Raw genomic sequence first — 16,258 nt, forward strand, 5'->3', positions numbered from 1 at the left:
TTTTTTTCGATGTCAGAGACGGTAGGTGTTTAATGTGTGTTCTTTTCATGAGAATTCTTGCTTCATCATTCTTGCAATCATGCTGGATGAAGGGATCACAGCAGCATTACAGGACTGCAGTCTGGTTAGCATTTGATCCTAGCTGGGCTTTTTCACTGAGACTCGATGAGTTTGTGATTTATGAAACCCCCAAAAAAGGCGACTTCTCTGAAAGGGTGTTGGCACTGCCAATTTGAAAGCTATTCAATAGCAGCCTTGAGCTGCTGCCAAATAGCAGAGTCGTGCAGGCCAGCGGTCACACACATTGGACGGAGAGCAGCAGCGAGCCCAAAAGACTGATCTGGCCTTGATGCAGACAGAATTGATAATTGAATGTTTTGAACCTTTTGTGTGCCCCGGTGTCCCATCTTCGAGGGAGTGTGGTTTCAATTTTCAAATTTTGGCATACAGATAGTGTTTATTTCTGTTTCTTTTTGTGCTTCAAAAAGGTGTTTAGAGTTTTAGTTCTGATAGATGTTACCATTCCTGGGGCGTAACACCATTCTTAACCAGGGGGAGGAAAAGACATAAACACACAAGAATCTATTCAGCAGTTTCTTTTTGTGCTTCAAATAGGTGTTCAGAGTATTAGTTCTGGCATAAACTGACATAAAAAGACAAACACTCAAGAATGTATTAAGCAGTTTATTTTTGTGCTTCAAATAGGTGTTCAGAGTATTAGTCCAGGGGAAGTAAAAGACATAAATACACAAGAATGTATTCTGCAGGTGGAATGCACAGGCCAATGTGCATTGACAGACAATGATGAGGTCCTGTCCACTGGGGATTAGGTAGTTGTGTTCACACCTGTGTTACACCCATGGGGGCCAGCATGTTTTGTTATGTTTGCAATGGAGTCTTTGAACAGCAGTATGGCTTCCACGGTGTAAAAGAAAGAGATTATTCATTTATCATTCATGATTATTAGTCAGAGCAATGACTGCTTTGCAGAGGGTGTGAAATATCCATAATGTTTTGCAAAAAAGTAGAAATTCAATGAAAACTACCACAAACTCTAGACACAATACAAAAGATGTCTGAGAGAATAAAAATGTCAGTGTTGGAGGGCCAGGGGCTGCATGATGCCATGCTTTTAATACAACATTCGCTGCCTTGCCAAGGAGTTTCAATGGATAACACAGCAGGGCCACTCACTGTATCCATGATGTTAAAGCCCAGAGTCTCTGAAATGCTTAGCAGCAGGCAGAGCTATGACAGCATCAGGCTAACACGCATCTTCCCATGTGAGGGGGACAAGAAGTTTGCAAGACAGGCCATAACCAATGTCTCATTCCCCAGTTTGGGTGTTTACATAAGTCTGTGGTATTAAAGAAAAACTGTAACTGTTGTATTTATGGAAATGGTAATTAGCGATCACTAGAATTTGTGCAGGGAGAAGTTGATCCAAATGGTTTTCTTGTTGTCTCACAGCTGTTGCTACAGAAACAGACAAGACAATCTGGTTGTGGCATAAGCTTAGGGATTGATATTAGGGGCTGTCTGTGGCCCTTGGGGTTGCTTTTGAGCTGGGTTGCTTGGGTTAAGTAAACAAGAGCGAAAATAAAGGCAGGAATTAGCCAGAGCTAAGGCATATTCTTTTGTTCGTAGTCGTAGTCGTAGTTTTATGTTGATAAAAACAATCACACTCTGAGAAACAGCCTCTATTTTTACCGCTGTGTACAGTGGAATGTGTGAGTCAGGCTGGCCTGTGCAAAGACCGGTTTTATTAATTGGCTGCCTTTTGATGTAGGGCTCCACCACTGAGGGAGGGAGTAATCGAGGCACTGCCTCTCTTCGCTCCATTGTTCCGCTGGGCTTTCGCAGCCAAGCGCTGCTGCACTGCAGTGTTCAGGGCTAACTGCTAACTGCTCTCCGTCCCCCTTCCACAGACACACCTTGTTAGCCAATGGCTCCTGTTGTCATGGCGCAATCAGAACCACCTGGTGCTCCCCCTCAAGTGTCCTGACGGACCCTCTGCTGCATGACTACAGTATGCCAGAGCTTCCTCAAGAGCCAGGGTCCCTCTCCCTCGGTATGCTGTGCTATCTTAGCTCCAGGCCTGGCAGCCCATCTTGGCATTGACTGGAGGGGAATTCTTGTGAATAATTGATGATGCTATTAGGGATTATTTTCCTTTACAAGTAGGGGGAATGAAAGACCTCCTTGAGAGAGGTTGGTTTGTGTTGACAAGAGGGTGGGGAAAGAATTGGGAACTGCCTTTCTCTCTCTTTTCTTTTTTCTTGGCTGGGTCGCAAAATGTTACTCGTGTATCACTTTGCCTTTTGTCATCTCCTGTCCCGCTGTGCATTTGCTTCAAAGAAGACTGAATGTCTATGGTACATGTGTGCTGGTGGAGGGATCTGTTTCATTCCAAGCGCTGAGAGACTTTTGGCTCAAACAGCCATGGGAGCAGACGGACAGAGAGGATGCTGGGAAGAAAGGTCAGGGCCAGCCGACCTCCCACTAGAGGGACCGCCTTATTTCTCGGTATTAGTCAACATTTGGACCATCTTCTCCCTGCAGAATATAACATTTCATACTGTTACATTAGCCTTCTTAAACATCTTCATGCCACTTATATGTACTATCAGGGTGTGTCTTATCATTTTGTGACTTATTATAATTATTATAATTATAATTACTTTAACTTGCATTTCACACTCAATCCGGTACCTGTGCCCTTGTGATTTGTGCCTCACACTCTTCATAAACAGTCTGATGTCTATTGCTTGGCTGAGCAGCTCAGGTTTGCCTGAAGAAAAGTAGCAACCTGCGTTTTATTTATAGCCTCTGTGTCAATGTTTATTTTATATCAGCAGCAACATGAAATACAGAGCACAGAAAACTAGATCAAGTCCTGTTATGACAAAGTCAATGTGACGATGGTGACGCATCCTGCACTGCTGAGCCATATAGCCAGAAAAAAAAGTGTGTATGTGTGTTTGTGTGTTCGTCTTCATCTTCGTATTTGTGTGTGTGTGTGTGTGTGTGTGTCTTCGTATTCGTGTGTGTTTGTGTGTGTGTGTGTGTGTGTGTGTGTGTGTGTGTGATTGTGTGTGTGTGTGTGTATGCAGGTGGTGGTAGGGCTGTGTGTGTATGTCATGTCACCATGCATGAGCGTGGACGAGGCTCCCATCCCCCAGCTCTCCACTGCTCTCCTCGGCACGTCTCAGTGGATCAACTGCTTGGAGATAGCCTCGCGCTGCAGTGGTGGGTTGCCGGGGCGACGCTGTGCACTTGGGCTAATTCCTGCGCTCGCCGTCCCCTCATCCTCCCAGCCCTCCGCTCTGGGTGGACTTTTTGGCTGCAGTCGCGTGATTGACCACTGGCCCCCAATAGGGCGTGTCTCTAGAGCTAGGGCCTTGGGTTGCTCAGAGCAACGGGCTCATGTAACACGCTGATGATAGTCTGGCAACAGTGGAGGGGAAGAAAAATCAATGCTGTGGACAGGTTGCTCTGGCTATCGTTGCTCTTCCTAAGCAAACCGAGACTTGGGATAAACAACTACACAATGATGGCCAGTCCCCTCACAGCAATCAGACCGTGCCCTTTGTTTTTTATTTCTCTGGGATTCTGTACAGAATTCTGTGTGGAAAAAAACCGCACAGCCAGTATAGTCTAATTATGTTGAAATAAAAAGGAACAGTGGGATCTCGGAGTTGACAACAGTAGGGAATGTTACGCTCCAGCCAGGCTGCTGGGCAGTACAATGAAGGTTTCCATTCCACCCGAGGCTCCATTGACTTCATTAGCTGTGGAGAGGCTGGCATAGACTCAGTTACAGAGGAATGAATGCTTGTTGTTTTTTTTTTTTTTTTTTTCAGGGACAAAGCATGTCAATTTAGCAAACAGCGCTTTGTGAACAAGGGCAGGCTCTCAGATCAGCCAAGAAAGAACGTTTGAGAGGCTGGTCGTAGCTTGCACCGTCAGTTGCATTTCCGCCAGCTGTTGATCACGAGCCGTAACTGTATTCCTATTGTTTTCTCATCTGAACATGAAAACTGATCTGCAATCCTGTTTTCATCTGTGCCCTCCGTTTGATATCTGTGAAAGAAAGAAGGGGGGCTGTACCTGTGATCAGAGCTCGTCTGCATCAGAGTGCATGCCAGCCCAGAACTCAGCAGGTACCCCTTCATGTTCTCTCGAAGTCACAATAGCAATTCACCTTTGAGGATTTTGAGCTTTTGTGGCTTTGGTTCAAAGCACCATATCACATAGAACATGATTTATTTCTGTTTTATTATTACCTTTCCCGTGAGGTTACTCTTTAAATTCAGAAGATTTGTGGCGGAACTTAAAAGCCGGTGTTCTGTGTGTGTGTGTGTGTGTGTGTGTGTGTGTGTGTGTTAACAACTTCAATGCGAAAGCTGAAATCTGGATCAGCTCTGTTGTGTCCATCACACAGTTTATAACATTAAAACAAGAGTGGAGTTAGTCATCCTGAAAATGGAGTCTAACTGAGCAGATCAGCAGATGATGGCAGGGCGAAACCTAATATTACTGTGGGGAGGCAGAGAGTGAGAGCGTAAGGGAGGGAGGGGTGGAGGGATAAGGAGAGAGCGAAAGAGAGAAACAAAGATGATGAGGCAGAGAGGGGATAATGTGTCTTGTGAAAAAAGATTTAAAAGCTGACTGGTGTGCTGTGCAATAAACCCAATCAATACTACCCAGTGCCATGTGCCTTGGTCAGCTTAATTCTTTAGAATCAAACTTCCAAGTTGCCATCAAGTGCCTGCCATCACTCCTAATAGGAACTTCATAGATTGGCGAGCTCCTTCTAAAAGTGCTCACTCCGGCCCATCCATTGGCCAGAGGTGCTCTTACACACACTAGCGAGCAGAGTGCCATCAGGGCAACCTGAGCTTCTAGACTTTCCAGCCAATGCCAGTTAAGGCAGGCGTTCATTCATCTGCATGCCAGTTTCCTCTTCCTTTCCTTTCATAATGTGTCATTGGCAGAGAGTCCTTTCCTCAGATGTTAGCTGTGAATCCCTCACGTCCAAACACAGACAGAATACTCTGCCTGTTTTACTGTATCTGATTTCCTGTCATTCAGGGGGGATGCCTTCCTGTGTGTGGATTCAAGGTTCGACAACATACAACGTCGTGTGAACCCTGAGGAGGAAGAGCATTAGCCGCTCGGCTACTCCTCTTGCTGTACTGAGCCGTGCTGCTAAGACTCCATGGGTCTTTGAAAACATTTTACAGTTGGGTCAAATGGGCCGTGTTTTTACGGTCACTCATTAGTGTCTGAAACGGCTCCAGTAATGAGGCCTCCCTCTGACAGCCAGTGGGGACACCAGCCGCCAGACCGGGGGCCACACGATCGTGAGCTGCAGCTGACCTTTTCCTTCGTCTGCTCAGCACTCCACACGGCAATGCTAGTGGAGGGATAAGAGCCAGGCAAGGGATCAGAGAAATGGAAAATAGCAGCCCCCTTGTGCTGACCATGTTTTTTTCTTTTTTAATTTGTATTAAGGGTATGAAAGGATAAACAAGTTTAATTATTCATCCATTACCTTTGTTTTGATGCCTCAAGGCTCCGAATGGGACAATTTGGCCTGTTGTTAAACGATGGCCCCCTGCATGTTTAGACACCGGTCACATACTTTCCATTTAGATGATGTGCACCCATGCTGTGTGGAGTGTTTTGATGTTTGTGTTTCTTGTGCTTGAAGTGGCATTTCTGAGAAGATATTCTTGCTTTCAGCTTTCGATTGGCTCCATCTCCCTGTCTTAATCTCCTCTCTCTCTTTCTCTCTCTCTCTCTCTCTCTCTCTCTCTGCCTCCATCTCTGTCTGTCTATCTATTCTGTCTCTCTGTACTCCCCTTGCTTTAGAGATGTGACACATCCTGCCTCATCCTCAGGTAGCGCAGCACAGCCAGGGGAGGTGAACTCATCCTGTTTCAAGTTAATTGCCTGTAGGAGTCATTATGTAAACTTGAGATTCCAAAGACGCCACGCTGCCGCAGGTACTTGGCCAGTCAGGGGGTCGAGGATGGGCTCATTATCAGCCTTTCATCTTTTAACATGATTAGGCAGATTTAAGGCTTATAATGATGCCCCGATTAGACAGCATATCTAAATTTAAAGCCGTGAATATTACACTTTTCTGTGAATTCACAAATTACAAATGCTGAAAAAATGCGATGTTATCTGTAATAGAATAACCGACCATAATGCATGATCATTCATCCATAATGAGAAATGGAAACAATATGAAGGAGAGACGGCTGTCAGCTCTTGTCTCCAATTCTGTTTTTCAGTGGAGAAAAGGATGAATGATCTTGTGAATTCTCCTCTGTTCTGGAGGCCATCTTGTGTAGTCAATTATATGCACACACTGAATATAGACACGGTTCACGTGCCCCAACAATAGTCATCCTTGTGCTGCACTGCTGCATTCTCCAGCTGTGGGGGGAAACCACAGACGAGGGTAAAAAACATCTCTGATTAAGTGAGATTTATGATTGTGGAGAACGGCTCAGAGGCCAGGAGAAGTTCAGTCTTGGGACCTGGGCACTGCCTGGAAGACTCTGTGATTTTTCAAGTCCTTGTTAATGCTAGCTTGTGGTGCTCGTGCTTCCCAAACACCCTGCAGCTGCATTGATATCCCTTTGGGCTTTGTCAAAGGTCAGCGCTCTCCCTTCATCCTGGCATTGTTTTCAGAGGTTGTCAGCCATTTTGTTTGGGAGGATAGAGTCTAACTGATTGCAATAATGGAGGTCTGTTGAAGGTAAATGGTCTTGTTGAGCAGGGTGTCAGTTCCACAAGGGTGAGAGGGCACTAGCAATGATGTATTCTCTCAAGGTCAGGCTAAAGTGTCTCCTCTTATCTTTGGTGTTCAGTCTGCCAAGTGAATGGTTTTAATGTGCCAAGACCCCAGGAACAAAAGCGTACAGACTTCGATTAGTTGAGAAAGCATTTATCTCTTATTTCGCAGAGCAGATGACAATGGTCACTAATAGGTGTGCACTAATTCTTGTCAACCACTTAATCATATTCTGATCTGTAATTAGTGACCGTATAATGACTGTATCTAGTCATAAACTCTACAGACGGACGGCTAATAATTAATTGGATTTTTTTGTTTTGGGGTGTTATAATAATTGTATTATAATTTATGAATTATTTTACGCAAGTATTATTTATTATGTTAAAATAACTGTAATTGTTTTGTGTTATTGACTACACCATGTGTTGACATTTTCAGTTTGTAATATTTGTTTCCTTGTTCACTGGTATTATCTTATTATGACTTCTAAGCAGTTCTGTTTATGAGGAGAAATGGCCTTTGATAAATGTCACCATCAATCAGACCCATTTTGGGTCCTTCAGCAGTTTTTTTCAAACAAGCCAAGGGATTCCAAGAAGATGCACTGAAGGGGCCAGTGGGTGAAGGACATGTGTACCCTGCTAACACTTGGTTTTAAAATGTGGGTTATCGCTGACTAAATCGTGTGTGCCAAGATGCATTGTGATCCAGTCACTAAAACCACTTGCGGAGGTGGTCTGGGGTGCATTTGACCACATATCTTTCGTAGTGTAATTGCTAATGTGTACAAGGCAGTAGGCAGTTGCAAAACAGTCTAAGTCTTAACATGAGTGGTCTGCTGGACACCTAGGAGCCACATGAATCGGGACACGCAATGTGTCCATTTGTGATCCAGTCGCCCAAGCCGCATTTTAAAACCAAGTGTGAACAGGGCCATTGTCATGCAGTATATCTAAAATCTACAGAGGAAGTTGTCTCAGCAAGAATATGGTAGACTTAGTGTCCATGAACATCATACCGTTTCCTGGTGGCTGTCGAGACACACGCCCTGGTGATGGCCCTGCTTCCCTATGACTTTGAAAACGGAAAGCAACGCATGCATGCAGTCATACAGTGTGACACACACACAGACACACACACACACACACACACACACACCAGACACAGCCACATTATAAGGGACTTGGGATGGCCAAAGCCAGGAAAACACTTACTCTAACAAACATTTATTTAAGCGCTTCTCAGAAAAACTCACGTGACATGCTGTATCCCAGAAAAGGCATTTACAAATAAGCAAGTGCTTGTTGATTGATGCACAGCCATAAAGCTCCAGCTGTCTGTGCAGAGAAGCCCCTCTCCGCCACTAGCCAGGAACCTTTCACTGCAAGAGCAGAAACATCGCTCCCCCATCCATCTACTTTCCTCAGAGATCTTTCTGTTTTTCTTATGCAATACTTAATGGATTACAAACAGGTATATTGTATGGATTTTGGTTGCTAATACTGCAACGTTGCAGATAAAGCTGTGGACTTAATGATCATCATCCCTGAGCAGCGGTGTTTGTTTGCCTTCAGCTCAGGAGCTAAAAGCATGTTTACCATGAGATCAAGGCTGTTCAGATCAGCTGTGTAAGTAATATTGCTAGAATGTGTTGAGTTGAAGTACTAAAGATGGTGGTATGATGTTCAACTATGTGATTCCCACTATTTTGAGAGGTTATTACATTTAGTCATCACATTATGTTTCTCTACTCCCAACTACTCCCCCCCATTTCTTTCTTTTTGTCTTTCCTCTTCATTTTTACCCCCCACAGCCCCTCTCTTCTTCCTCCTTCCTATTTATCTTTTTTCCGAAGTGCCTTTTGACATGTGACACGTGTCCGTGATGCTGTTGGACATTAGCGGAGAGGGCCACTGCATACTGACTGGATCCCACAGGGAGACTCTTTATCCTGGTGGCCCAGCCTCTCACACACTCACCCTACCCCCAGCGCTGGGCTTTATGTCCTGGAGCCTGGCTTCGCTCTGCCTGTCTGCAGAGGCTGCTGTCGCGTGAGCAGGGGGCCTGCCCACCGAAGGAGGGAGGGGGTAGTGGGGGGAGAGCAAACAGCGGACCAAGCAGTTGAGGGCGTGCTGGATACATGGACGTAATTGCTGCATTGCATAGTCAAGCAATGTTGAAGAGGGGTTGGGGGTAAATCATACCCTTTCATTTAAAATGTAGGCTCATGGCTTGCATCTAATTAGTGCAGCTCTTGTTTATTTTGGGAAATGCTATTATGGCACACCCTCCTGTTCCCATCCCTTTGTGGTGGTTGTGAGCTCCTCTCAGCCACTAGACCCCTGCATATGAATGTGGCAAATACAGGAAGAGGCCTTCACACCTTTGTGTGTTAAATGTGCAACAACAGTCATTTGTCCAGAGTTGTGTGTAAAATGGATTTACTTTGCCCTTCTCCTCATTGTGTTTTGCCTTCATTATTTAAAGGCTTGTCAAAAAGTCCATAAAAGATGCCATTTGGAAAAAATGTCAGCTCTCGGTATTTCTTTGAAATTGCATTCTTGTTACTCAAACAGTCTTATGTGGTACTGAAAGTGGCTTAGCATTGTCAGCGAACTGCAGGGCAGAACACTCTGCAATCTTGTCATTATCTGTGAGAGGAGTGAATGTGGGCTTTGACTTCAAATGAAGTACTGAAGGGAAGCCTTGAATGGAATTCAGAGTGGGCCTGCTTCTGAATAATTTTGAGGTTGCTCACGCTCATGCTCTCTGCGAGGCAGAGGCACACTTTTGGCGCGGGTGACCTATTTCTTTTCCCCCCTCAAACCCGCTTGTCAAAGCTGTGGCTGCTTCCTCTCGTGCAGGGATCTTTCCTTTTTTATGAGACTTAGTCTGAAAAAAAATAAAAAAATCAGTTGCCATTCATGCAAAACAGTGTCAGAATTTTCTGGGGCGTACCTGCTGGAACTCTGTCTGTTTCTTACCCAGAGCATGCTGGGAAAGAGAGGGGACAGGGGAGACGAGAGAAAAGTAAGGGGAGGAATAGAAAAGGAGGAAGGAAAACCAGCCATGGCCGGCCTGCTTGGCACTGTTTGGGGGGAGTGTGGAATGCTCTGGAGTAGGGTATCACCAGGGCGTACGGATGGTTTGTTTTTTTCCCCCTAAATATGTGAGGTATCTTTGCACTGGGCCACATGGGCTTAAGCCTACTAGCCTGCCTGCCAAACAGAGGGACAGAGAGAGAAAGAGAGAGGCCCCTGCTTCTGAAGTGAAGGGCTGGGATAGGTGGTTAACCAGAGATTGTAGTGCACTGCTCAGAGCAGTGGGCAGTCAGGGCAACATCAGAGAATGGAAAAAGTGCCTTCTTGCATAACATCATGGGTTTTTGTCCCTAGAACCCAGATATCTGGATCATTCTCCCTCCCCTCCATCCTCTCTGAGAGTCTGTATTTATCCACGGGCCGTGGTTGGTGACCAAAATACGCACTAAAGAGTATGTAAGCGTACAATGTGCATGTCTTGCCTTTGTTAACAAGCTGTCTGATTTATTTCGTTTTTCAGGAGACCAGAAGAGGCTCTCCCTTTTACTCTTGTTGATTTTGGTTGTGTTTTTTTTTTATTGATTGTTTTGTTGATATGTAAAATAAACACTGAAACATCTTGAAATGGGTTCAAGGTGCTTAGACTAGCTGAGCTTGTTCATGTTTTGCATACTGCTAGCATCTTATCTGCTAAACAGATAGATGCCCCCTGCCATAATGAGCCCAGCTGTTGAGTCTCTGGTTGTCCTGATAAGTAGCTGGGGATGGGAGGAAAGAGGCACGTCTCAGTAGAGAAGAATCACACTTCCAACCCTGCTCAGCACGCCACTTCACGTCTGTTGTCATCTTGTCTTTGGGGTTTCACCTACGCTTACGCTACAGCTAACCTCAACTACAGTACTAAGAGTACTTGAGCAGAAAATAAAGGAATGCTCTTTCCTGTCGGTAGCTTTCATGTGGTATTAACAGGGCCTTTTGATACCTTGTGTGAAAGTCACAGTGGCAACTTATAGCCTGCCCTAGCAGCTTGACTTCTGCTTGTTATCCCTCCCATTCTATTGTCAGACAGGCGTACTGCACATTAGGGTTTGTGAATAAATGTCCTTTTTCAGAGAGCACATTAAGCTGAAACTGGGCCAAGGAGGTACTGCTCTGTAAAACAGGTCAGAGCTGAGGCTGTGTGTGGGTGGTGTCTGTGGCATCTGTGGCCAAAGCACACAAAGCAGGAAGGCTCTAGTTCTAGTGAGCATACATTTGGATTCAATAAATGTAGCATGTCCGTAATATTAAGGTGTTCCTTTCTCAGGATTAGCTCTCTGTGGGCTCTGCAGGATAAACGGCAGAATGAACAGCATCAGTGGGGGCAGGGGAGACCCAAGAGCTAGCACTACCAGCAGCAGCAACATCAGCAGCAGCAGCAAAAATTGCATTTACAAAACACCAAGTTTTTCCAAATTATTGAAATATCCTGATGTTCATCTTAATTTGTTCATGAAATCATGCAAAACGCTTTAATGTGTTTAATGGAGTCTTGTTCCATACTAAAGCCACCACATTTTCACCTAACTGTTAAGTACCCCTAATTATTCCTTAATGATTAATCCCAGAAGTATAGTTTAAGGCACTGTTCCGATTAGTATTGTTTTCAGTGATTTAAATGTGGGTAATTCAGGGGTCAGGGCTAATTAAGAGGGAACTCAGTGGTTTGGTCTGAATCCATGCACAAATCTGCTTATTCTTTCCCTCTTCCCTATTCTTTTTTATTTTATGTGTGAAATAAAGGGTTGTGTATTTCAATGTTATGCTAGTGCCAACAGTAGCAGGCGAAGCTGTGGCTGATCTACACTCTTGCCAGCTGTGGGAGGGAGGCCACATCCATCCTCCGACTTGACTCATTAACGCACACACTGTATGCTGATAGTACATGCTAGTAAGCTAGCTGAATAAAATGCATCATAAAGCAAGGTAAAGACTGGGTATGACACAGAGCTGAATGAGTCAGGTTGAGTCCGCTGGGACACTTCACATTTCTCACTTCTTAGGTGTGCAGGCTGAAATTGGCAGGAAGCTCTGTGAGACGGTGCAAACAATAACCCCGGTTTGGAGACGCAGAAAATTCACAAGTGTTAATGAGATTTCCCTGCTTTGATAAGAAGACAAGCATGGAAAACATGATAATAGACCCACAGCATACCTCATTTGGCTATTAAGCGAATATAAAGTCATTGCCTTATAATGGACATTCATTTTTGTGATGTCTTTCTCTTGGGTTTTTATCTGTCCTAATCTGCTCTTGCTGTGGTAAAGGGTAGGCTCCTCTGGATGTGTGCTTGGCTTCAGAGGAACACAGGCAGGAACAGATGTCCTCTGCTTTTAGTTCTTCTCTGGGGACTGTGGATGGGCAAGGTATCATTTCATCTGATCCTGAGTATCAATATGGCTGTTTCACAGACGGAGCAGACAGAGCTGCAGTCTGCCTCTGCTTTCTCTAAAAAACTGTGGAGCTCTGTTTGCTTTGCTAGACTGAGCGTGTAGTACACCCATATGCGGCCAACACCTCACTGCAGCCCTAGAAGTGTGTGAGAGGATGTTGAACTAGGCCCTGTGTGTTTGGTCTTGTTGGGTTGGGTTGTCATGCACTTGGCACTAGAACATTCAAACCTTTCACACATCAATCAGAATTGCATGCCCATGACAGTTATGTGCATGGGTGGTATTGGATTTTGTCTCAACCTGTGTTCATATGTATGCTAAGTTGGTTTAGCCTGTTGTTTTGACATGTCTACAAGCACTGTGGCACCTATATTTACCTCACGCGCCCTCTCTTATTGTGTTTGCGATGTGCAGAGATCCGGAACCAACTGGTGGAGCAGTTCAAGTGTCTGGAGCAGCAGTCGGAGGCGCGCATCCAGCTACTGCAGGACCTGCAGGAGTTTTTCCGCCGCAAGGCAGAGATCCAACTGGAGTACTCACGTAGCCTGGAGAAGCTAGCCGAGCGCTTCTCCTCCAAGATCCGCAGCTCCCGTGAGCACCAGCAGTTCAAGTGAGTCCCACTCATACACATTTACACACTCCTCTATTTAACATGTGCTCATTTGGGATGTGCTTTTATCAAAAGAAGCATGCAAGGCAGATTTCTATTAAAGCATACAGCTCCTGAAGGGACCTATGGATGTCACCATCACACAATGGTACAAGGCAGTGTGTCTAATTATTCACTAGACACAATTATTATTAGATCACTGTAGGAAGTAAAAGAGGAAACTGCCACCCATGAAGGCTAATATTAACGCTAATAATCCAGTATGCTACAAATGATGATTATGAAAAAATAATTCTATCAGCCATACAGCATGTATAGGATATCTCATCTGAGATCTCTAAGTTTTATACAAGTTATAATTACAGTGGAGAAATTCAGTTCAACTTAGACCTACTACCTTAGTTTAAAGGAGTTTGTCAGCAGGCAATCAAGTGTTAAGGTGTTTGTGGTCAGTTGAGCTGAGTTTGCAGGCGAGTGTGTGGGTGGTGGAGATGTGCCGGTGGGTTTGTGGCTCTGAGTTTATGTGTGAGTGTGTTTCTGTTATGTTTTAGGGTTAAAAAATGATTGCCAGTAAAAATGTCTGGTAAGGGTCCTCATACCAAAGGTATCTTTAAGAAGGACATTCATGTTTTATCCAAAACAAATAAATCAATGAAGGAACAATATCTTATTGGGTATTTTATTGAATTACGGAAGTCATATAATTCGACTGCTTCTAACATTAGACTGTGTGGGGAGTAAATGGATTTTAGCCCTCATGTTTAAATCTCTGTGAGGCTTCAGTCTGAGCTCACCGCATCTTCAGTGACAATGTATAGCAAATGTAATTATGATTATCACACATCACAGTGACTAGCTAGTTAAATTGTTCTATTTTTATGAGGAGGGTGTAATGTTTCGAAACATCAGCGGCCAAAGCCTTCTCTGTTTGTTTGATATAACGTGATCGTAAATGCCAGCAACCCTAGCGAGGGTAAGGAGGTTTATTGCCTTTACTGGGGGAGTTCGTTTGCCCAAACCACATTTCACTGATATGGACAAATAAACGATTCAATGATTTATCTTGTCTCAGAAGTGCTATTGATTTGATAATAATGTTGTGCTAGTTGTAGGCAATAACATAGCATAGGTTATGCAAGAAATCTGATTGCACAACATCCTATTTAACAACAGTAAATGCATTTCTGTAGTCCTTGGAATGCTTGAAAAGTGTACGTTAAAAAGCTAGGCTATAACGTTTTTTTTTTTCAATGGCTTTATTTTAGTTTCTCTCTTTAGTTTTACACCTATCATAGCGAAGCAGGACAGTTTGACAGTGTTTGATCGCAATACAATACAGTTATGTAGTGTCAAGCACAAATGTACACTAAAGCAGATGGGTAGAATTGGACATCATCTGTTCATGTTGAATTTAGTTGTCCATGCTCACCCTATATCCAAATACCCAAACAGAGAAACTGATTCGAGGATGTTCTCATTCTTTTATCAACCTATGTGTACAATGTAGTATAGATTACATTTGCATTTGTAACATAGATTGTTACTTAAACATGCGCAGAGAAGTCCTGAATTTTTCTGCTTTCTGAAAACCCTTGTGTGTGGATATGTTTTGCAATCTTGCTCATGTAAGTGTGCATAACAGTTTTTGCGTGGGAGTGGAAGTGGTCTGTGCATGTTTACAGACTTTCTTGTGAGTCATTATTTGTGTGGCAGTGACATTCTGATCAGTCTCTCTCTGGTTCTCAATGAATATGCACATATTATATTACTACATACGCATATGTATGTGGCCCTGTGTATCAGTTCGTTGTCATATGACTGATGGAGCTCGAGCGTTTGCTCTAGACCTCTCTGCGTATTGTCGTTGCAGCGAAAATAGCTAATGTATTCCCACCCAACACAGCTGTTGGAAGCAGTCAGTCTTCATTTGCACAACATGTAAGTGATAAATCAACCCTCACGTTTTCAGTTTGTGCATTGTGCACTGCAAAACAAAACAACCGACTACTCAATAAACCTCTGTGATGCTGCTTTGCTAACACCAGATTACAGACCAGTGGAAGAGACAGGTGGAGGTCCAGCGGGACAAAGGCAGGTGGCTATCGGAAACAGGAGCACCAACCTAGGGCCTGTGTGAGATTAATGAGCCAGGGCTAACTCCATGCTGGATCAATGGGCAGCACTCAGTCGCGGCAGCCTGCCAGCTTACTGCGTTCCTTGCAGCAGCAGCAGCAGTACCATCGCTTAACACAGCACTGCAGCCCTGTGCCTCCTGATGAAAGATTATGCTAATGTAGCCTTGCCTGCTAATGGCTACATTATACACTAACAATCATACACGCACTCAACATATGTCTTCGTCATAATTGAACAAACATGCCACGTTCACAGTGGCTTACCTGGTTTAGTTGAGTTTTAATGAAACGGCCATGTGGCTGATCACTGAGTTTAGTGTGCTGGTCCAGAGGGGCTACAGCGTGTCCGAGGAAATGGGCCAAAGAGGCGAGAGACTGTCAGTCAGTGAGGGAGAGGACGGTGAGGCTGCGACTGCGGCTGCTGAGAAGCTGTGTGGCAGCACTAGCAGTGGGATTGGCTGTGGTAATTAAGGCCAGCTGTTGGAGTGGAGACGGTCTGCTTGGCTGGAAGAGCCCCCTGGGCCTGGTCCGGGCTGTAGCCATGTCAACAAGCTGGAGCTGCTGCTGTTGCATGTCCTTTGTTTCTCTCTCTCTCTCTCTCTCTCTCAGATTCTCTTTCTGCATCTCTTGTTGTCTCTGTCTGTGCTTTCACTCTTGTGTCTTTCCTCTTCTATTAACATCATCTTTTTTCCTTATATGCTTTTTTCACATCTTTTTTATACTCAATCTTTGTCCATTTTTACATAAGCTCTATCTCTCTCTTTGCGTGCCTGCATATTTTTTCAGGATCTCTCCACCATTCCTTTCGTCGTGCGCCTGTCATCTGGAAGTGCTGAGCTGAGCTGCATATTGAGAGAGCAGACATTTTGTGCGCTCTGAAGTCTCAGTTAGCGGTCTGCCACAATGGCTATCGGTATTTTGATACCAACGAGGTGTGACACTTTGATTATGAGAAGGTCACTATGAGGGCCTCGAGTTGATGTCCTTTTAAACACCATCAACACAACCGAACGAGACAGTAGTAACTCCTGACCAATTATGTGTGACAGGGCATCCAGTAAAAGACTTGAAACCTCTAAATACAGTCCTTAGCCACTTCTTCAACCCACTCCATGTCCATTGGATATTTTTTAATCTTTCATACTTACATTTTTAGTTGGAACATACTTTGAAGTAAGCACAATCATAAGTAGGTTCGGACCATATGGAGAGACACTGTTTTGAA

The 16,258-nt window shown here is 44.4% G+C and overlaps 1 protein-coding gene across 3 annotated transcripts in view; it reads left to right on the forward strand.

Moving 5' to 3' along the window:
• Positions 1–16,258, forward strand: part of srgap3 (SLIT-ROBO Rho GTPase activating protein 3) — a gene marked incomplete at its 3' end in the record, with an annotated part of 71,021 nt that overhangs the window by 10,998 nt on the left and 43,765 nt on the right. For all 3 annotated transcript variants that reach the window (XM_080846148.1, XM_080846149.1, XM_080846150.1), the window contains exon 2: positions 12,703–12,898. In XM_080846148.1, coding sequence (XP_080702274.1) covers positions 12,703–12,898 — 196 coding nt within the window. The remainder of the gene's footprint in view (positions 1–12,702; positions 12,899–16,258) is intronic.

The sequence above is a fragment of the Sprattus sprattus genome (assembly GCF_963457725.1).
Source record: "Sprattus sprattus genome assembly, chromosome: 10".
Taxonomy (NCBI): Eukaryota; Metazoa; Chordata; class Actinopteri; order Clupeiformes; family Clupeidae; genus Sprattus; species Sprattus sprattus.